The following is a 19,498-nucleotide window of genomic DNA, read 5'->3' as shown; positions in this document are numbered from 1 at the left end:
TTATTCCAACCCCCCCGCTTATTAATTTTCGAGATTTTTTCCAACCCCCCTGCTTATTCCAAACCCCCCGGCTATTAGGTACCCGAGAGTAGCCCCTTGGAATTCCAGGCAATTTCAGGTTTAAACTCCTCTGGAATTTTAGTAGGATTTAAAAAGCTACCCCCATGGAATTCCAGTTATTTTTGACAGACTTTTGTATCTCCCTATGGAATTCTGCCACATATTAAACCTTACCCCCTTGGAACGAAAATGGACTTCCTCAACAGGGGGTAAACGGTGTTTTTCTGGAAAAGCCCAATTTTTTCTTTCTAAAGCTTTTTATATGAAGGTAGTAGCAGGGCGCTACTCTTTCTCCCTTTCTACACTTTCCCTTGAGTGTACAATTTGTTAGTCACCCTTCTTAAGCAATAGCAGCAGTAGCCATCAAATTCTATTCCAGTGTCATAAAAATTTTTATATTGTTTTCAAATTTTTAACTGCCTTTGATAAGGAATTGAATGGAAACATTCCTTGACTGCTGCCAACTGTTTTGGCTTATCACGGCAGCAATCAGTAATGATATTTTCCCGTTTTTCGTTTCAGGACTCGTATAATTACAACTTCAATCACGATATTGTGTCTTATAATTTTCTGTCGGAATACCGAAAACGGACTAATGACATTATATGATATCGCAAGACAAATATTTCTCCCGTTATATAATAGGATACCTTATAGGACTGCATCTAGTGAAATGAGTAATAGTGAATCCAGTGAAATGGGAACCGAATCTAGGTAGCATATGACGTGTCGTGTTACCATACAACTCATGACCCACACTGCAGATTGTTTATATATAATTGGATGTGTACGAGGCTGGCCTCGTCTTGATGTAGAAAATTAAATTATTGATGTTGTTTTATTATTGGTACTTCGATACTTTAAAAAGAAAATTCCAATTTACCATTGCAGTTCATTTTTCGAAGGTTGCTTAAAATTATGATGGAGCGTTGATTGGCTTTGAAATGATATCGAAATGAGTTTACCACTTTTTATGGATTGATGATTGGATAAATTTGAATGTATAAAATCTAATTAGTTATGTGGTTCCATCATGTTTAGGCGTTTAAAATCAAATATCCATCGAGAGAATACTAATTTGCTAAGGAATATGATGTACTTGATGAATGAGTTGTTGATTTTATGGATCAATCTTTTGAATGGTCACTTGGGAATTGTTTTCACAATCGGTTTATGTTTTTGGTTCCCATGCACGAATTTTGGAGATTTATGTTATAACGTCTGTGATATATTACTTATTTTAACAAGTAACTGTGTCTTAAATTATCTGCCAAACAATTCGATCTTCTTCAATTTTCTTCTAGCAATTCCACTAATGATTAATAGTGTAGCTCAAAAATCTGCGGTCGAAACTCTCATCTAACCCGGACTCTAATGAATTCATCTACAGGGATTTTCATATTTGGTTAAGTTACATAGCTTCCGCAATTATGGAAGTAAACGTTCAATTTACAGATTCGAATGTTTGCTTCCATAATGGCGGAAATCGTATGAATTAACAAAACACGAAGAACCTTTATGTGCCTGAAATTTTCTCAGTTTTCTTTTAAACGTACTATCAAAGCTCCATATCATTTCGCAAAGAACGTCTTTTGATCGATTTTTCATGAACGTTGAGTTTGGTGTTGATTCGATAGACGATGGCTAGGATAACAATCCTGTAATCTTCATCAATAGATTGAACATCTTGTCTCTAATATGTTTGAACCAATGTCTCTGTTTAAACCTATGTCTCCTTTGCTAACCATTCTATAACCAATCCTCTCTTCCCCTAAATTGAGATGTTTAAAATTAGTTTTATTAATTTTTGCTTCTACCTTTTTTCCAACTGAAACGTTTTGAAAAAAATGTTAACTAAAGGGTTCTAATATGCTATAGAAATTAAACAATAGATACTTTTGTGTGGCGAGGATTTTGTTTATAGTCGCCTTGTGCAGTGTAGTGAGTGAGTACCTTCGGACTTTCTCTATCCCCTGAACACCAGGTGGGCTACGGACCTTCCCAAGCCTCTTGTGTAGCATTAATGCATAATCATATGATGCAGAAATGTTTTTCTATAAAATTGTTAATTTAAAAATTATGGATTCGGTGCACTACAAATAACAATATTGTATAATTTTTATTTTTATACTCAATTTTTTTAATTATTATTTTGCTCAAAAAATTTTAAGATGTTTCTATATTGACCCGTTTAATTAACAAATATATATTTTGATTTCGTTTTCAAACTTTCATACTGAAGGGAATCTGATAGGGGAAGCACTGATCTCTAAATACCGGAGTGGATCGATTTTCCCATATATTATGAAGTTTGTCCAGCGGGATTTGAATAATTTTGAAATACACAGGTTGCAAAATTAAAGTCTGAAGACAAATCACGCTTTTACTCAAAAAATTTATATGTTTGTTACATGACATTTTTTTCTGATTGGTTCGAATTTATTGACACTGATATAGTTATCAGCTGTAAGTAAGTTGTAAAGCAAGTAACATGGGAATAAAATCACGTGAACTTTTTCGAGTAATCACATATTTTGACTGTATTGATATAATTTTGCAACCCGTGTATTCAAACTTTGTAAAATATAGCATAAAACAGAAATAAACATGGCGGACTAGTCTAGCATTTAAATTAGACAGACTTTCTTGAGAAGTCTCTGAGCAGTTAGCCTGTAGAGGTTAGCCTGTAAAGGATTGTATTATCTGTGATGATGCCTTATTTTTCATTCATGGTATTGGGCTCTTACATATGAGATTGAAGGATCGTCGAGAATACGATGAAAACCTAGGATATCCATAAATCTAACGTAGAGCCCTTGAATATTCTCTATTCAGAAAAAAATACATAAACCCCTGGACAGTATAGCCCTCCATTTTCGGGTAAAAAGTGAAGAAATAGAAAGTTTTTGCACGAAATATTCAATAAGGAAACTACAATCAGCCAACACTTATCTTGAGATGGAAGAATTCTAAACATTTTTGCATCCTTCCCCCGGACCCCACTACCAATGTTCCTGCCTGAAATGGTCAAGAGCTCAACGCTGACAGTGAGGATTTGGGTACCGTCTGAACTGTCTAAGATCAAAATTTGGAGGTTTTAGGTGAATTAATAGCATTACAATAAATATAAATTAAAATATATATTTACTTGATTACTTGATTACTTGACAAAGACAAACGTCGAAATATTGTACACGTGTGTGTTTTTTCTGTGAAGCTATAAATTAAAATAGATATAGGTTGATGTTCACTTTGTCTTGATGTTTACCATTGAACTTTCATTTCATTTTTAGACAAGAAAAAAAAATCAAAACTAAAATTAATAACATCATACTCCATCAAAGATGCCATCTATCTCACCAAATAAGTCATTGAACGATTCCAAAGCTGGTGTCGCCAACAAATTATTACAACTTCCAGTCGCTCGTGTCAAGACCATCATGAAAAGTTCACCTGATCTCGGGAATGTCAGTTCAGAGGCTTATTTCCTGATCACTAAAGCAACAGAATGTTTTGTTCAATATTTAGCACAAGAAGCTCACAAGAACTCAAAAGGTTGTGATGAAGTGGATTATAAACATTTATGTGAGTAAAATTTTGCTTGTTTGTTCCGAAGTTGGATTTCTGATTAGGATTTTCTCTTGGAGCTTAAGAATTTTCTAGTAATTTTGAGACTTTGGAATAAGTGATTTTTTCATCCCTTGATAGTCAAAAAAGGAATTCAATTTTTTCAGACTAAATGTTCTTATGATGTTCTTAATACGCTTTTAATGTTTCTTTACTTAAAAACTGAAGCTAGATTTAAAATCTGTTAAAATCTGTACTTTCTTAGTAGCTCCTAAAATCTGAGGCTCATATTGTTATTTCTCTTAATTTGTTCTTAATTTGTTCTTAGGTTTTGGCCAATTTTCAGCCTCGTGTTCTTATAATAAGTTATTTTTTTCTTTTGTTTGACAGCTAACATTGTTCTCACTGATGACAGTTTGGAGTTCTTAGAAGGTATGACGATGTCAACATTTCTTTCATTCTTTCATAAACTTCCCTATGATTTCACACTGGTGGGTTTAAGACAATAGAGAAAGGGAAAGGCTGGGGTGGTTCGATCAATTTCCCTAACTCACTTTCTTAAAACTCGAACGGCATTTCTTCCTCGTCTGCTTTGGTTCTCTTTAAACACCTAAAATCTTTTTTTCTTAAGAAATCATCCCACAAAAAATCAAAGTCAAAGAGTATTGGAAACTAACTGGCTACAACCCAGACCTCCAACGAAAAACACCTACAAAACAAACAAGACCTGACGCCATTGTTATCGATGATGATTGAACGTTCCTGATTGGACATCGATGATGTAATCCTACTCATTAACCAATCATGATACTTCAAAATACAGTTCGTTTATTTGGACTTGGGATTGGTTAAATATGCTTCAAAACATCGCCTTGAGCAATATAACTTAAAAAGTTTTATTTGAAAACGAAAATCTACGAACATTGGACTATTATAAAAGATTTTTTTTACAATGTCGACATTATGATTCCATTTTTATATAAACCTGCATTTGAGTTTTACAGGGCGTACGACAAGTATGAATTTCCATTGGGCGTTTTCAAGGTGCATTTATTTATGGTATTTTTTGAAAAGATTTCATAACAGCGCCACATTTCCAACGGTGGTAGGAAACTTGTACTATTTTTTAATCATAGGACTATTTATGTATAATTTATTGAGTCAGTTTTTTTTAAATGACGATTTAGGAATTTTTGATAACTTGTTATAGATTCATACAGTTTCTCAAAGGTTTAACTTCGAAAGATAAAAGATAAGACCATACATACATTTTATTCGCTGTTTATATTTAAAGCCTGTCTCATAAAAGTATGCAGACGTATTTTCTCTGCACCCACTACTACAAGGCTCCCAGATGTCCCAATCCCGTCCTGATTTACAGATTTTTACTAAATTTAGAGAAATTACAACAAAATGTTCTGATTTTCCTAGTTACTGAGTACATTGTCCTAGTTCTTAATAACTTTTTATACAAAAGAAATCTTCAAAAAGTATAGCTTTACATCTCAAAATTCAAATATATTTTTCGCTGCTCAACTACAGCCCTATTTTACTAACTAATTTGAATTAAAAATGGCTAGGAGCATTTCACTTATGACTTAATCCCTTATTCTATATTTAAAAGAAAGTCATTCTGTACAACACCGTTGAAAAGATATATTTAAGATAATAATAATTCAGATAACCTGAATAATCAAAGCCTCGATTTTCGTGAAAAACTGAGGATGAAAAACATTGACCCTTTCTGCTGGTTTAACGTTCAACAATCACGATATAACACTTTTTTAGAAAAATTATTCATCATAAATAAACACAGTCCTTGCACCCTAAAGCAACACTATTGCGGGGGAGAAGGAATATCAATATGCAGTTAGTGAACATACAATAAAGGTCATAATATTTTGATAATTTTGGTCATTTTAACGTTTTTCAAGATTTAAAGTTCCGGCGAGAAAGTCGATTTTGGGCTATCTCTTTAATTTAATCGGATATTTCAATTTGGAAGGGGTTGACAGACTTACAGGCTATATTCTGAGCCTTATTGGACTATTTTTGAGCCTTTCGATCCTCAGATCCTAAGGTCTCTAGGCTCATGTCAAAACTCTACCCTTCCAACCTACTTTAGAGCACTTACAAATCGATTGTGGTTCAAAAACTTCCCGGTGTATTTTCCTTTTTTCTCAAATATATGACCTTGATTGTACTTCAAATCAGCTCATCAAATCGGAAAATCGGAAAATTGTCTATTTAGCCCAGAATAAGCAAGTTAATCCAGCTTATTGAGCAAATTAGCCGATAATGAAGAAAAACTTGAATTTTAGATTAATTTTCAATGATTCATTCAATGTGTATTACAAATTTTATCCCTTGATAGCTCCCGAATGGAAAATATTCTTTAATAATAGTTTTTTCTAACTGCGCATGCTCGAGCGTGCGCTTGACCAATACATTATATGCCGATTCAGAAAAAGTACTCCGCATCAGAGCATCGTTCTTTTCTGGGAGCTAAATATAAACGATTTTTAAGGAGTGGAGAAATATTCTTGTTTATGGTCAAAGATCAAGATTTTTTTTATAATAGGCTAATTTGTCTATAAAATCTGGGCTAGTTTGGCTATAACTATAAGTGGGCTAAATAGAGGATAGGCTACCTTAAGTGGATAAATTTTGGCGTGGATTTAATTCGGCAATTGGCCAAAATACAAATTTTGGCGGGGATTTAAATTGGCGATAGATCAATTTCGTAAAATTTGGCGGGTATTCTCTTTTGTTTAATTTGGCGAATTGCCGAATGTGGAAATTTTGGTGAGGATTTAATTCGCCAAATTCGCCAAATTTAATCCCCGCCAAAATTTATCCACTTGTTTGTTAAAAAGGTAATTTGAAGCTGTTCCTGACTGATAAAGAGCGCATCGCGGCTGCATTCAGATCATTGAACACGGCGTAAACAAAAATGGTAGTCTTAGCTGTGGACGTTTTTTTGGAGGAAATTTTTACTAAACACGTGTGTGGAAGTAATCAAACGATTGTCCAAGTCTTGCACCAGTGATTGCTTTGAAGGGGACGGAGCAGAAGTCCAAGTGTGGAAGTACCAATAAATTCCAGAGAGTGAGCATTATTGATTTGTTCCAGGCATATAAACCCTTGACTCTGTCGTCAGTTCAGTGTCAGTTCAATCGTGTTTTGTGAGCGAGAATAGTGTTCTGTTCTGTAAGGACAGGTTGCTTGAAAGTAGGACACCAAGATCTTCCAATGAACTTCTCATTTCAATGGGCTGTTGTACATCTGACTGGTAGACTGAGTGCATTTTTTCTTAGTTTGAGTTTGACCACGTGCGTTTTGCGTAGGGTAAAATGGCGGCGAAATGCGAAAATCGAATTTGGCAAAATTTTTTTGAAAAATGACCCTACAAGATTTGACTATATCTTTTTATTCCATGAAGAGATTACTTTCAAATAAAAAATGTATTGACAATGAATGGGTAAGCTTCCTAGAAATCCAAACATAAATTGCATAGCTTTTACCAAAAAATAGCACTTTAGGATCAGAAACAGTCAAAAACCAGCTTTTTCCAATTTTCTTCGAGTTACAGGAATTAATTCCTTGTTTGTTTTGATCTGAAATTTTCAGTAGGGGTGGCCAACATGGTTCCCTTGCTCATATCATCAGGGGGGTGAGACAGGGGTAAGGGAATTAAAGTTTCTAAGTAAAATCTTAATTATCACCCAAAAAAGTGCCTTTTTTTGTCCATATCTTTTAAATAGATTGTCCCAGCCTTATCCCTCTTTCAGTAAAGCTTCCTATACCTTTTGTCCTTCAGTTAAAAACCAAAAATATTGGCCTTAATTGCTTGCTTTCAGTTCCTGTAGCCAGTAATAGTGTGACCCCCTGTATTTCTATTTTAATTCGCGCGGGTTTTTTAATGGAGATGTCACATGACTCAAATCCCGCAGTCTTATTGGACTAGAGAAAGCAAAAGTGAAATCGCGCGATCTGATTGGATGAAAAAAAGACCGCGGGAGCTGGATTCTAAAACAAGATGGCGGCGAGAAAAGCACGTCTTTTGCTTTGGACGAAAGGTTTAAATTTTGGTTGATTTTAAGGTTTTATCTTATCTTATCTCATTTACTTTAATTAGTAGAGGCTTCTTCAATGTTTGGGGAAGGTAAGTCTGTAAAAGTTATTTGTTTTTCGGTGGAAAAAAGTGTTTAAAAAAGCATTTTTTGTGCTCAAGGTTTATTTTTCTTTGCAAATTTTTGTCTTCAATCTTAAATAGATGAACGAGTATTTGACTGATGGTTATGATTTTTTCACAGAACATAGTAAAACTATTCAGGAACTTAGACCTTTTTACAGAATTTCAAAAAATCTGTTAGTTCTGGAGATATATTGAAAAGTTTAGACATGGGTAGTTCGCGTTCGTGTTTCGCTTTCCCAAACCAAACGCATGTGGACGTTGTTTTTTTATATACCTATACAGTTATTAAATTTCAATTGAAAATGTCTTGCACAGTTTCAATAGATCCCTATTGACTCTCAAAACTTTGATTGCAGGGTGTGCACCCCAAAATGCTTACCGTAGAATCGTCTAATATCGACATGCGTCTTCTAATTTCGACACCGCCGGATCTGTAAAATAATCAAAACAAACCTTGAATGAAATTCTTAGTATCATTCTTATCGAACAAGTTCATCCATCAAACTAGAAGTTCAGTAAACATTGCAATCCTTTCAATTAAAAAAGCAGCCAAATTATAAGCAGTTTCACACAACACACGAAACGCATGCAAACTTCCTCGTAACTTTCTCGTGCCCATCATCTGATCATTAAAATTTTACAACTTTATTACGCTTCAAGTCACGTTCCCCGTCCTTATTGTTTATTGCAAGCACGCGCTCTAGGCGCTAAGAGGCCGCGTTAAACTTCTAGGCGCCGCACCTAGCACACCTGGTCCCTTTTCAAATTCATAAGGAAACCGGGTTCTTTTAATTATTTTCGGTTCACGGTAAAAAGGTCTACTAAAAAATTCCTCGCGTGCAAAATGTTGTTGTGATTTGGGCATCTTCGTTGAAAGCATGCTAATTAGTTTTTTAGTGATTACTACATCGTTAAAGTTTCCTTTTCAAATATAAGTAATAACACTTCACATTTCTCATATTATATATATTAACAATCTGTGATGTGATAGGGAGAGTACAATTTAGTGATTGATTGATAACTTTGGTATGTATTTGTTTATGTTTGATTTTTTATTTCGAAGATCAGCCTACAGCTATGTCGAAATTAGAAGACGCATGTCAATATTAGACAATCCTACGGTATTGTCAAACAAGTTCGAACAAAAATTAAATGCAAATAATTGCAATTCGATTGTCAAGCGCAATTGAATCTCACTCGAACTGCCAATCCCTGGCCCTGGGTAAAAATATTCTACCGTCAACTGCTCTAACTTGGTCAAAACATGGGACTGTTGATATTCTGACCTGTTCTTCGCTAGCCTGGATATCCAGCCCGTAAACTTTTTTTGATTTTGATATTTCTTATGTTTACGGTCTGGTTTACCTAGATCGTCTGCATTCTGATCTGAGGATGATTATGCGGATATTCTGATTGGTTGGGTCCAAGCGAATCAGAGATCTGAATGGTGGCGCGCCTATAAGAAATTATGCGAGCCGACTTGAAGTGTCCGCCTAACCAGACGTAATTAATCGAACAGTTTGATTACCGAACTAATCGAACTTTGTCGAACTTAATCGAACGACAAAAGTTCGATTAAATTCTTTAATCAAACTTTTCAAAAGTTGCTAAAATTGTGAGTATTCGATTAAGTTTGACAAAACATATTAAGTTCGATAAAGTTCAACAACGAGAAATGTTCGACAAATTCGACAAAAAAACTCCGTTCGATATTAGTTCGACAACAAGAAAGGTTCGATAAATTCAACAAAAAACCCCGTTCGAAAAAGTTCGACAACAAAAAATGACCTCCTTTGGGTACCACCGTGGACGGCCGCTGGGGGTCCCGGCCGAGGTACCGGGGGGTCTGATCGGTGCTCACTGGTCAGGGGGATGTGAGAGTACACGCCTGCACCGTTGGGGGTCCTTCAAAGTGCCGTCAAAAGCCTGCAAAAATTGCCAAAAATGACCTCCTCAATTGAGGCTGCTACACCCCTTTCTCACCAGGAAAAATCGCCGGTGAGACCAATTGAGGCCTCTACAGCCCTCCATAGCCCCCCATAGCCCTTCGGACCCCTTCAGACGCCCTCTGCCTTGCTCTTCCTCAAAGCCAGCACCCTCCATCAGTGCTCTGAAGCCTTTAAAAGGCTTGGAAAGGCTTGAAAATTGGTAAAAATGACCTCCTTTGGGTACCACCATAGTCTTCTGAAACAGGTTTTATAACTTTATTGTGAAACATGACATAAATCCCAGCTAAAATTGCTTAAACTCAAAATTTTAAGGAGCTGATAACTTCTGAACTATTTATGAGACACCAGCATCTAGTAACATGAAAGCCAGAATATAATAGACCTTTTACTAGTCAAAACTTGAATAAGTAAAAACTCCCGCAGTTAGGTACATATCCCTGACTGATAAAGGGGCATTTGTTGAACTTCAAAACTAATATCTGTCAACAGGTATTCAATAAAATATTGTACAAAAATGAAGGTCAAAGTCATTGCAAGAAATCCTGACAATTATGTACGAGGCTCAAACCAAGAGATAGATAGAGTACCCCGTAATTTGGATCCTGATCTTCATCCATTTGAAGCAGCCAGAGAATACACCAAGGCAATGAATGCAGTCAAGTTGGAACGTGTTTTTGCAAAACCATTTTTGAAGTCACTTGATGGACATACTGATGGTGTTTTTTGCTTGAGAAGAAGCTTGACGTCATTATCAACAATTGCCTCTGGGTCTTGTGATGGCGAGGTGAGATTGTAGACCTTTTGTTAGTTTGAATTTTTTTCCTATCATTCGATTGCTTTGATGCTGGAGTTTTTATTATTCAACATGACTGTACTACCTGTGCAGCAGGAGTACGTGAGAAATGAGACAGTGACTAGCCCGGGGGGGGGTACTAGGGCAAAATGGGTTACGGGGATGCTCCGCTGGTCAGGGTACCTTTTTTAACCTCCACGAGTCCCAGGTAGGGTCGCAAAAACACCAAAATAGAAAAATCAGTCCCTCGTAGGGTGCCTATTTTTGGAAAATTTGGGGAAAAAGTAGAAAATTTGAGAAAATTTTGGAATTTCAGTCCCATTCAGGGTCACTTTTTTCGCAAATTTCGAGTCCCACGTAGGGTCCATTTTTCGAACCTCAGCGGAGGGTAGTACCCCCCGGGGTGACTAGAGACGTCTCAACATTAGTTAGTCGTAGTATAAAGAGGACATTTGCCTCGCCCAGGAACTATATACACTATATACATTATAATGACTTCCAAACGAGATAAAAGGACTATTTTTCTAAAAAGATATTTCATTTAGATATTTAGTATAGGAATGGAGGTTATAGAAGTCTTTAAATGAAGACATTCTGATGTGTAATCCATATTGTACTAGCCATAACAAACGTTATTCTTCTGTTATAGATCAAGCTATGGAATTTGCAAACAAGCAACTGCTTTAAAACATACAACGCACACAAGTAAGGACCCCTTTGTCTAACTAACTTAAGTTGGTCTAATGTCGACATGTCTCATCTAATTCTGACACCCTTCTAATATGTTGGACGGTGAAAAAGAATGCGGCTATTATATTTTGATTTTTCCCGACACGTTTCGGACTCGGTCCGTTGTAATAGATAGGATTAAAAGGAAGGTCAAAATCACTGATTGAAAACATTTTTTCCTCCATGATTGCTAACTAGCGTTTGGCAATTTCAATCTTCATATTATTCCCAGCTGTAAAGAAGGGTGTCAGAAATAGAAGAGAGATGTCGACATCAGATCAATTTATGGTATCTGATGTTGAATTTAAGATTTCTTTTAAAAAATTTTGGTGTGAGAAAGACACATTTTCATAAACCTATTTCGATACTCGAGTCTGATTTATGGAACCTTGTCTCAAAATTTGAGAGAGTTTGTTGCCTTGTATCAAGCCTATGTAATTTATTTTTCAGTGGCTTTGTTCGATGTTTGACATTCAACAGACAAGGGACTTTCTTATATTCAGTAAGTATAAAAATGTTTGATCCTTCTGAAACTGATGATGATTGGATCCTCTAAAGAGTGAACCTTTTATTAACTTTTTGGTTACAATTTACAGCAACTCGTCCTAATTACACCAAAAGCATGAAATGCTCTAATTTGAGACTTGAAAGAATTACTTCTGCGGGAATGACAAATGGTATTTGACTCTGCACTCCTCTTTAACATTTTTTAAGGGGATGACTTTTTTTCTCACATCAATAGGTTGGAGATGATAAAGTTGTGAAACAATGGGATTTGGAGGAAGAAAGCAGTCAAGCAAAAACAACTTATTTACATTCGAATACAATGATTGGTGTGTATTTCTCTTCTAATATATATTTTTTTATTTATGAAAAGATTTTTGAAGGTCAAATTCCTATTGAAATCCCAATGGGGAAAGAAATTCTATTGTTCAAAGGTTTTGGAGTGCAATTTTTAAACATTTAATTTCGAAATTTCCTTTTCGATATCGCTGCCATCAAAGCAAAAGGTCCAATCTCAAAATTGGTTTCTGAAAAAATGAGGAACTTAAAAATTGAGATTTACCCTTTTTTTGTAGCGGACAAGGATTCTATCTTATCTACAAGTGAAAAGGGCAATAGTGTAAATAGTTCAGAATGGTTTGAAAATGTTTTGAAACTTTGCTGTCTAGACATCCTGAACAATGTCGACATGTTATCTTGTTATTTAGGAGTCGACCATCATTGGTCAAAACAACAATTCGCAACATGTGGTGACAAGGTGGATATTTGGGACATTTCGAGAGCCACGCCCATTCAAACTTACGATTGGGGTATTGATACTGTTGAAAGTATAAAATACAATCCAGTGGAGGTAGGCCTTTCATTGATTTGCTAACCTAAAAGGCTCTTATTTGTCAGTTTTTGATGATTTGACATTTATCTTATATTTTAGTACTTTTGTTTACTAAAACTTTCTGATGATCCTGATTTCGTGATTCTTGAACTTTTCCTTGACGCAAGTTAATGTCAATTAAAATAAGACTCTTGATTCATAGCTGAAGTACTTTTATTAAAGGTTTTGTTTTGATTGAAAGCTCTGATGATGCTGATGTAGTAAAACAAGTGCGACAAGATTAAAAAAAGATTTTGAGAAAATGAAAGTACATTGAATAAAAAACATTCCTCAAACAAAGAGACTGATACTCTTTCGAATGTTGAAATGTTTATAATAAATAGAACGTCTTCTATCTTATAATCAAAACATTCGATTGTAAATTTGCTCGAAATCAACTTTGCTAATTTTTTGTTTACAAAAGCAATAGAATGTGAGGTCACATCTCGAAACAACTTTCGATCTTTCACTTGCTTGCAGGATGTCGTTGCGTAAAAAAGTGGCTTTAATTTATCTGACTCAGCATGAAGACACTGCCCAAAATAAGCTCCTTTAATTCCCGTAGAAAACCTTTAACCATAATAAGTTAATTAGAGTTATTTTAATTAGAGATGTGTCATGTCTCTGGTCTTATGTAGTCCATGTTCCAAATTCATAAGTTCGTATCATTCTAAAAAAATACAGCTTTTCTATTGTGAGATTTTAGGACTGAAGTAATTTTTAACCGATAGAAGCCTCATTTTTGTTTTTGTTTTCTTTTAGCTTCCTAACATGTACACGAGGCCTTATCTTTGGTAGGTTATAACACCATTTCTCTTTCTCCTTTCAGACGCATATCGTCTCTGCGACAGCATCCGATCGAAGCATAATACTATACGACACTCGTGGCTCGAATCCATTGCGAAAAGTCACCATGAAAATGAAAAGTAATGCCGTCGCGTGGAATCCCATTGAGGTTTGTGTCCCATAGTCTTTTTGATCTTAATATAATTTTCTTTAAAGAGTGCTTCCTTGGTGAATTATTTTTCCTACTTTGAGAAAAACGTTACAGTTGCCTCTCTTCAATTCGATCTTGAAGAGAGTAAGCATTTTATTCGAGATTCGAATTATAGAGAGTATTTTGAAACTTCCTTTCAGCTGAGGGGACCAATGTTTCAGTTCGAATTACAGAAAGATTCGAATAAGAAAGAGTTTACTGTAATTAATGATTCGCTGTTTATGGTTTATCACCTTAAAGCATGTTACGTTTTGAGGAGAGAAATTTTTATGTTCGAGGATCCATAGGAAGTCTTAAAAAAAAAGAAAACAATTCAGTGGATTTTATACGATAAAAAGTGGACACAGTTTTACTGCCAATCTAGTGTTTTGAATATACCTGTGTTATACTACATCTTCCTTCTCCAGGCGTACACTTTCAGCGCAGCGAACGAAGATTCGAATGTTTACACTTTCGATATGCGTCGCTTGGATACACCTTGCAATGTGCACATTGATCACGTGGGAGCGGTCCTGTCCGTTGATTATTCACCGACCGGTCAAGAGTTTGTTACCGGAAGTTTCGATAAAACCATCAGGATTTTCCCAAGAGACAGAAGTAAAAGCAGGTATGACTTTTAGATTTTTCGTCTTAGTCAGGTTAAGCAAAGAAAATCTGTGAAAGAGCAGAATGCCGTATTACTTCGAATAAACGCCTGTGGCGTTTATTTAATTTTTTCGATTTTAGGAGGGGGCGTTTATTCGAAGTAATACGGTAGGTCTTTTCATGAATTATTTTTAGTGCAACGACAGCCTCGTTTTGAAACCATTTCCAAGTTGATTAAATCCATCGAGTCCTCGAGTGTTACCTTCATGAATAGAGTAAATTTCTTCTGAACTCCTCTGGGAATCAATTACTATAGTAATATTTAAAAAACGAGATAAGAATTCTTCGTGACGTAATTTATGAAAAAATCTATACAAAGCTCATTACCGGAAAATATCCCCTCTTATATAGTATAATTAACATCTATTTGCAGAGAAATTTACCACACATCCAGGATGCAACGTGTCTTCTGTGTGGCGTTCAGTGGCGATGCGAAATTCGTGCTCTCCGGGAGTGATGAAACGAACATCAGGTAACTAAAGAATTTTACTACAGTGAATCCCCTCTAATTAGAACATATATTGTTAGAATTTTTTTGTAATTCGAACTAAAACTCTGGTCCCTTTAGCTGAAATATATCCGTAATTCGAATATTTTTCTTTTTTGAAAAAATTATAAGAGAATGTGAACGGTATACATTATTGCAACTTATCCTTCTGTATACGGAAATCCGTCCAGTTGAGGTTTTTCACTTGAGTTTTCGTCCCAATAGTAAACCTTCGAAGAACGGAAGTTCGTAGAACAATTCTATCAGAAAAAATTCAGAATCGTAAGATTTAACCAAAATCCAGCTACCGGCTTCGCCTGTCGATTGTATTTAGTGTTTATATAACCGAATGGAGATATTTTCATAAAGAAAAGCTCCTTGGTTTTGAAGAATTATTTTCTAAACGATTTTAACTTGATTTCGATTCACTTTTAAAGGTTATGGAAGGCCAATGCTTCGGAACGTCTTGGAGCTGTAAGTTTGGTGTTGTTTTGTATTTTAAACTTTGGCCCCTCAAGGAAGAGCATGAATGAAGGATGCATTGACCCGTCAACAATACACTTCTATTCTTTGCGTTAAAATTTCAAATAATCTTCCACGCAATTCCTTTCAAAAAGCTTGCAACTAAATCTTTACGTAGATTTTGGATTTTTTTTGAAAGCTCAATCGCCCCTTACATTTCTATATAGCAAGCATGTACAGTAGACTACCGGTTATTCGAACCTGCACTTATTCGAAGTGAAATGGCTTTCATCTTGGATCTGCTTACCCAACTTAGACAAAAACTCGGCTGCGACTGTTCGAACTTCAGTTATTCGAACTTTTAGTTATTCGAACTTTTAGTTATTCGAAGCGATTTCTATTCCCCTTGGGGCAAATTATAGGCTAAATCACCCTCAGTCATTCGAAGTTTTCTTATTGGGAGATTGTCGAGTGAGGTCATTGATTTCTTGCGATTAAATTACTTTTTGGGTCTCTGACTTACCAAATTTTCGCGGAATAAAATTTTGCCCGAAAAAGACCAATACACCTTTCCCGTAATTCGTAAAACTATGATATTATACCACCCTGAAAATCTTTTGCCAAAAGAAGACCGCTATCAAAAGTTAGAAGCTGAAAACCCACTTTCCCTAACCCCTCGTAGGAAAAAACGTGTTCGTTTACCTCCCAAACAATTTTATACACAACGGTGGAGGGCACATTTTCCCGGGCCATTTCTGAGAAGTTTGAATTACGGGAAAGGTGTATTAAGGATGTTATTTTTTGAATATTTGAAAAATTCCACGAAAGTTTCTTCCCTTAAAGTACTCTTCTTCTCAATCCCGTTATAGAGCAACCCTCGCCAACGAAGAGCCATGAAATACAATCAAAAACTGAAAGATCAATACCAACACCATCCTGAAGTAAAAAAGATCATGAAGTATGATGAATATTTATTTACTTTTACTGTTGAGTCTTTAGGACTCGAACCTCTATCTCCTTAATTCGAACAAATTTTCTTGTTCCTTCACTAAACAATTACTTTTAAACTACAGAAAACTTTAGAATATAACTCGAATAAGTTTAAGTTTCCTGTATGTGTTTGAGTAATGGACGCTCCACTGTATCAGTTCTGACCATTGAGATAGAGAAGAGTAAGTAACAAAACATAACAACCCTCTACTCGGACAAAATCTGCATAAAAAACCTCTCTATACGAAATAGAAGGACACGTGGCTAGATTTTTCAAAAATATTAAAGATCGCTCGTATGAGGCGTGGTGGTACAGTCTGTTGTGTCAACATTTCATTTTCTTCTTTCAGACATCGTCACTTACCGAAGTTGGTGTACAAGACAGCAAAAGAAAAGAAAGTCATGCTCGACTCTCTCAAACGAAAGTAAGTCAAATACTTATCATACCACTGTCTCACTGGCCCGCTGAGAATATTTAAAGGAAAAATTCTTTTCTTTCGATGGGGATACATTATTTGACATTGGGACTCCCTTTTCAATACGGGCTCGGAGGACATTTTGCTTATGACCAACTCTGTAAAGATTAAGCGAACTCTTTCATTGTGACTACGGCCATCGTGTATTTGGATTGAATATATTTCCACTGCAACGCAGCAGGATGACCCCCACACACACAAAAAAATTAGTAATAATAATTACTCTGATACAACGGGGAACCTAAAAGAGACTGTAAAATTGTTACAGAACTAAGGAAAGAAAAGAAAAATATTAATTAAATCTGTTATTAATTTTGCAGGGAGGAGAATGTGCAGTTGCACACAAAAGCTGGGAGCGTACCCAAAGTTGCCGAAAGAAAGAAACATATCGTTCGTGTACAAGAGTGATGATAGAAGCGATGCTACCATTTTTGTTAGTATCTCGACTTTGCGTAATCGTCGCGTCGGTTATTCGTGGATCCAGCTTACAAGACGATCGGGATCGAACACTGCGAAGGTGGAGCTACTATTCCCTAGAAGACTCCCTGACCTATTCAACAAAAATCAATTTAAAAGTGGAGATGTACGGAATTAAAAATTTTCAGTAAAGATGTACTTATGAAAAACATTGATTGTCGAAAAGTAGAATCGAATACAATCGAAAGACATGATCAAACGGTGATCAAATGTCCAACCGTCATCTGTCTGTCAAAGTTACCAAAATATTTTTGTTAATATGCATTGTGCCAGGAGAAAAGCCGGGTCAATATTTTTCAATATGATTTATTTTAAAAGAGCTTTCGATTAAGATGGAAATTCTTTGTCTACATATTAATTTCCCAAGGTAAATGTTTTTATTTATTCATCAAAGAATTTAGGTGTTATAAAAAATTATGTGTTTTTTTCCGGACACTTGAGACCTGAGAATGAAGAAAGCAGAGCCAACCAAAGTTGAATAAGGAAGCTTTTATGATGTATACAACCGTTTGTATTTTTGTAATTTTTAAATGTATTTTTATTTGACAGGAATTTTTAAAAATTTATCACAAAAGATATAACGACAGGATCAAAAACAAAGATTCACTGAATTTGCCTACTTGACTTTGCCTACTTCAGAAACTTTCACGATTTTTACGATTTTTGGCATTTTTCGCGAAAGTAAATGTCTCTGAAAATTCTTAACTGGGCAATTCGCGAAAGTGTATGCTCGGGAAAAAACATTTTTTCTCAAATTCGCAAAAGACCTTTCGACCTCGCGAAAGTTTGGAATACCAGATTACCAGATAAATGTAAATAGTGAAGAGGTTAAATCCTAAATCATCTTAAAAAGCATAAAACCAAAAAAGAATTTGCTGCATGAAAAACTTTAACTCTCTACTTAATTTCCCAGAAGTTCTTTTTCAAAATTTTCAATTTCATCAATATTTTTCAATCGCTTAAAGATAGGTAGCTTTTTTATAAGGGCCACCCAAAACGGAGGTTTGAAATTTTAGCGATTTCTCGAGATGTCTTTAAGATACGAATACAAAATTTTGATCATAGTTTTGAAATGTGATTTAGAGGGTTTCGGGCATAAATTTGTTTGATAAAATTTTTACAGTATACGCCTGGTTGTCAAAACGTAGGTGTAGTTAAAATCAAAGCCCAGTGGTAATAGGGGGAGAAACTATGAACATATTTGTGTTTTCCCTTAAATCTACGACCCGATGGATATAAAATTTATGATTTGTATTTATTAAATATTTCAAGATTTTCGATGATGCAAAGTCCAAACTGAAAATTTATAAATTTTCAAAATGACATTTTTGATTCAACAACGTTTTAATCAAGTTTCTGAAAACCAATCTCTTTTGAAAATAGTTCCATTCGTGTATGGAATATGCTGTTAAAATTTTAGAAAAACAGCTTAACGAAAATATGTTGAACAGTGAAAAAGAATGCGGCTATTATATTTTGATTTTTCCCGACATGTTTTGGACTTGGTCCGTTCTCAAGGGAAAACTGAAACTGACAAAATTAAGCTTTAAAGGTATTTTTCTCCTACATTTTGCAAGAAATTGACAGAATTTGCCGTTTTTGCTGATTCAGTAAAAAATTTTATTCGTAATATTAATTTTTTGTTATAAACTATTATTTCAAGCTGATAGGAATGGAATTCCAAGATTTTTTGCTGCTTCTCATATTTAGAATTTTCGGTTTTATCAATGCTGGTTCTAGGACCCCAAAATACTAGTTGACCTTTAAGATGCTATATCTTTTACCCATCCTCTAAAGTCACAGATGTATCTGCATTTTCTGAAAGGCATTAGATGTAGAAAGTTTCCTATAACCCATTTTCACAACTTATTTTCACTATCCAAGGAGCTAGAGTGAGTTATATGCAATTTATATCTAATTTTGGTGTTGTAATATTTCCTTCAGACGCAAATATGTTATTTTGAATCAGTCTCAAACCATCAAAAACATGTTCATTTTTAAGTATGACCATTTTTCAAAATAAACAAAAATCGTCCAATTCTGATAAATCTACAGGTCAGAATCCTCATTTTAATGACGACCTACGTTTTGGGGGCCATCTCCATTCTGGGGGCCATATAATGTAGGGTATTTTCCTGTTTTTTCACGAAGTAAAATTTCTGAGTGTAATTTAATGGGATTAATTGGCGCTTCTTTAATGGCGGTAAACATGTTAAAAGTGGTCTAAATTTTTTGTGGACTAAATTTCCCGAAACATCTGCGTTTCATCTAATTTCTTACATAGGGATTTTTC

General features: G+C 35.1%; 3 protein-coding genes across 7 annotated transcripts in view; all 3 read left to right on the top strand.

The window, feature by feature from the left end:
- Nucleotides 1-2,282, top strand: part of LOC136799276 (transmembrane and coiled-coil domain protein 3-like) — a 33,355-nt gene extending 31,073 nt beyond the window's left edge. For all 5 annotated transcript variants that reach the window (XM_067055972.1, XM_067055971.1, XM_067055975.1 and 2 more), the window contains one exon: nucleotides 583-2,282. In XM_067055972.1, coding sequence (XP_066912073.1) covers nucleotides 583-778 — 196 coding nt within the window. In that variant the 3' untranslated portion in view covers nucleotides 779-2,282. The remainder of the gene's footprint in view (nucleotides 1-582) is intronic.
- A 1,051-nt stretch (nucleotides 2,283-3,333) lies between these two features.
- Nucleotides 3,334-4,890, top strand: LOC136799278 (chromatin accessibility complex protein 1-like). The gene is made up of 3 exons (XM_067055978.1): nucleotides 3,334-3,645; nucleotides 4,018-4,059; nucleotides 4,259-4,890. Exons 1-3 carry the CDS (start codon nucleotides 3,405-3,407, stop codon nucleotides 4,381-4,383), a joined length of 408 nt encoding a protein of 135 aa, XP_066912079.1. The 5' UTR covers nucleotides 3,334-3,404; the 3' UTR covers nucleotides 4,384-4,890.
- A 5,359-nt stretch (nucleotides 4,891-10,249) lies between these two features.
- On the top strand, nucleotides 10,250-17,816 carry LOC136799261 (DDB1- and CUL4-associated factor 13-like). The gene is made up of 12 exons (XM_067055957.1): nucleotides 10,250-10,558; nucleotides 11,217-11,272; nucleotides 11,747-11,798; nucleotides 12,039-12,129; nucleotides 12,508-12,650; nucleotides 13,501-13,626; nucleotides 14,076-14,275; nucleotides 14,687-14,785; nucleotides 15,238-15,274; nucleotides 16,132-16,220; nucleotides 16,603-16,677; nucleotides 17,049-17,816. Exons 1-12 carry the CDS (start codon nucleotides 10,289-10,291, stop codon nucleotides 17,134-17,136), a joined length of 1,326 nt encoding a protein of 441 aa, XP_066912058.1. The 5' UTR covers nucleotides 10,250-10,288; the 3' UTR covers nucleotides 17,137-17,816.
- The last annotated feature ends 1,682 nt before the right edge of the window (nucleotides 17,817-19,498 follow it).

The sequence above is a fragment of the Clytia hemisphaerica genome, unplaced genomic scaffold (assembly GCF_902728285.1).
Source record: "Clytia hemisphaerica strain Z4C2 unplaced genomic scaffold, Clytia hemisphaerica genome assembly, whole genome shotgun sequence".
Taxonomy (NCBI): Eukaryota; Metazoa; Cnidaria; class Hydrozoa; order Leptothecata; family Clytiidae; genus Clytia; species Clytia hemisphaerica.
Note: the sequence above shows the minus strand (reverse complement) of the source record. Positions and strands in the feature narration are given on the sequence as shown.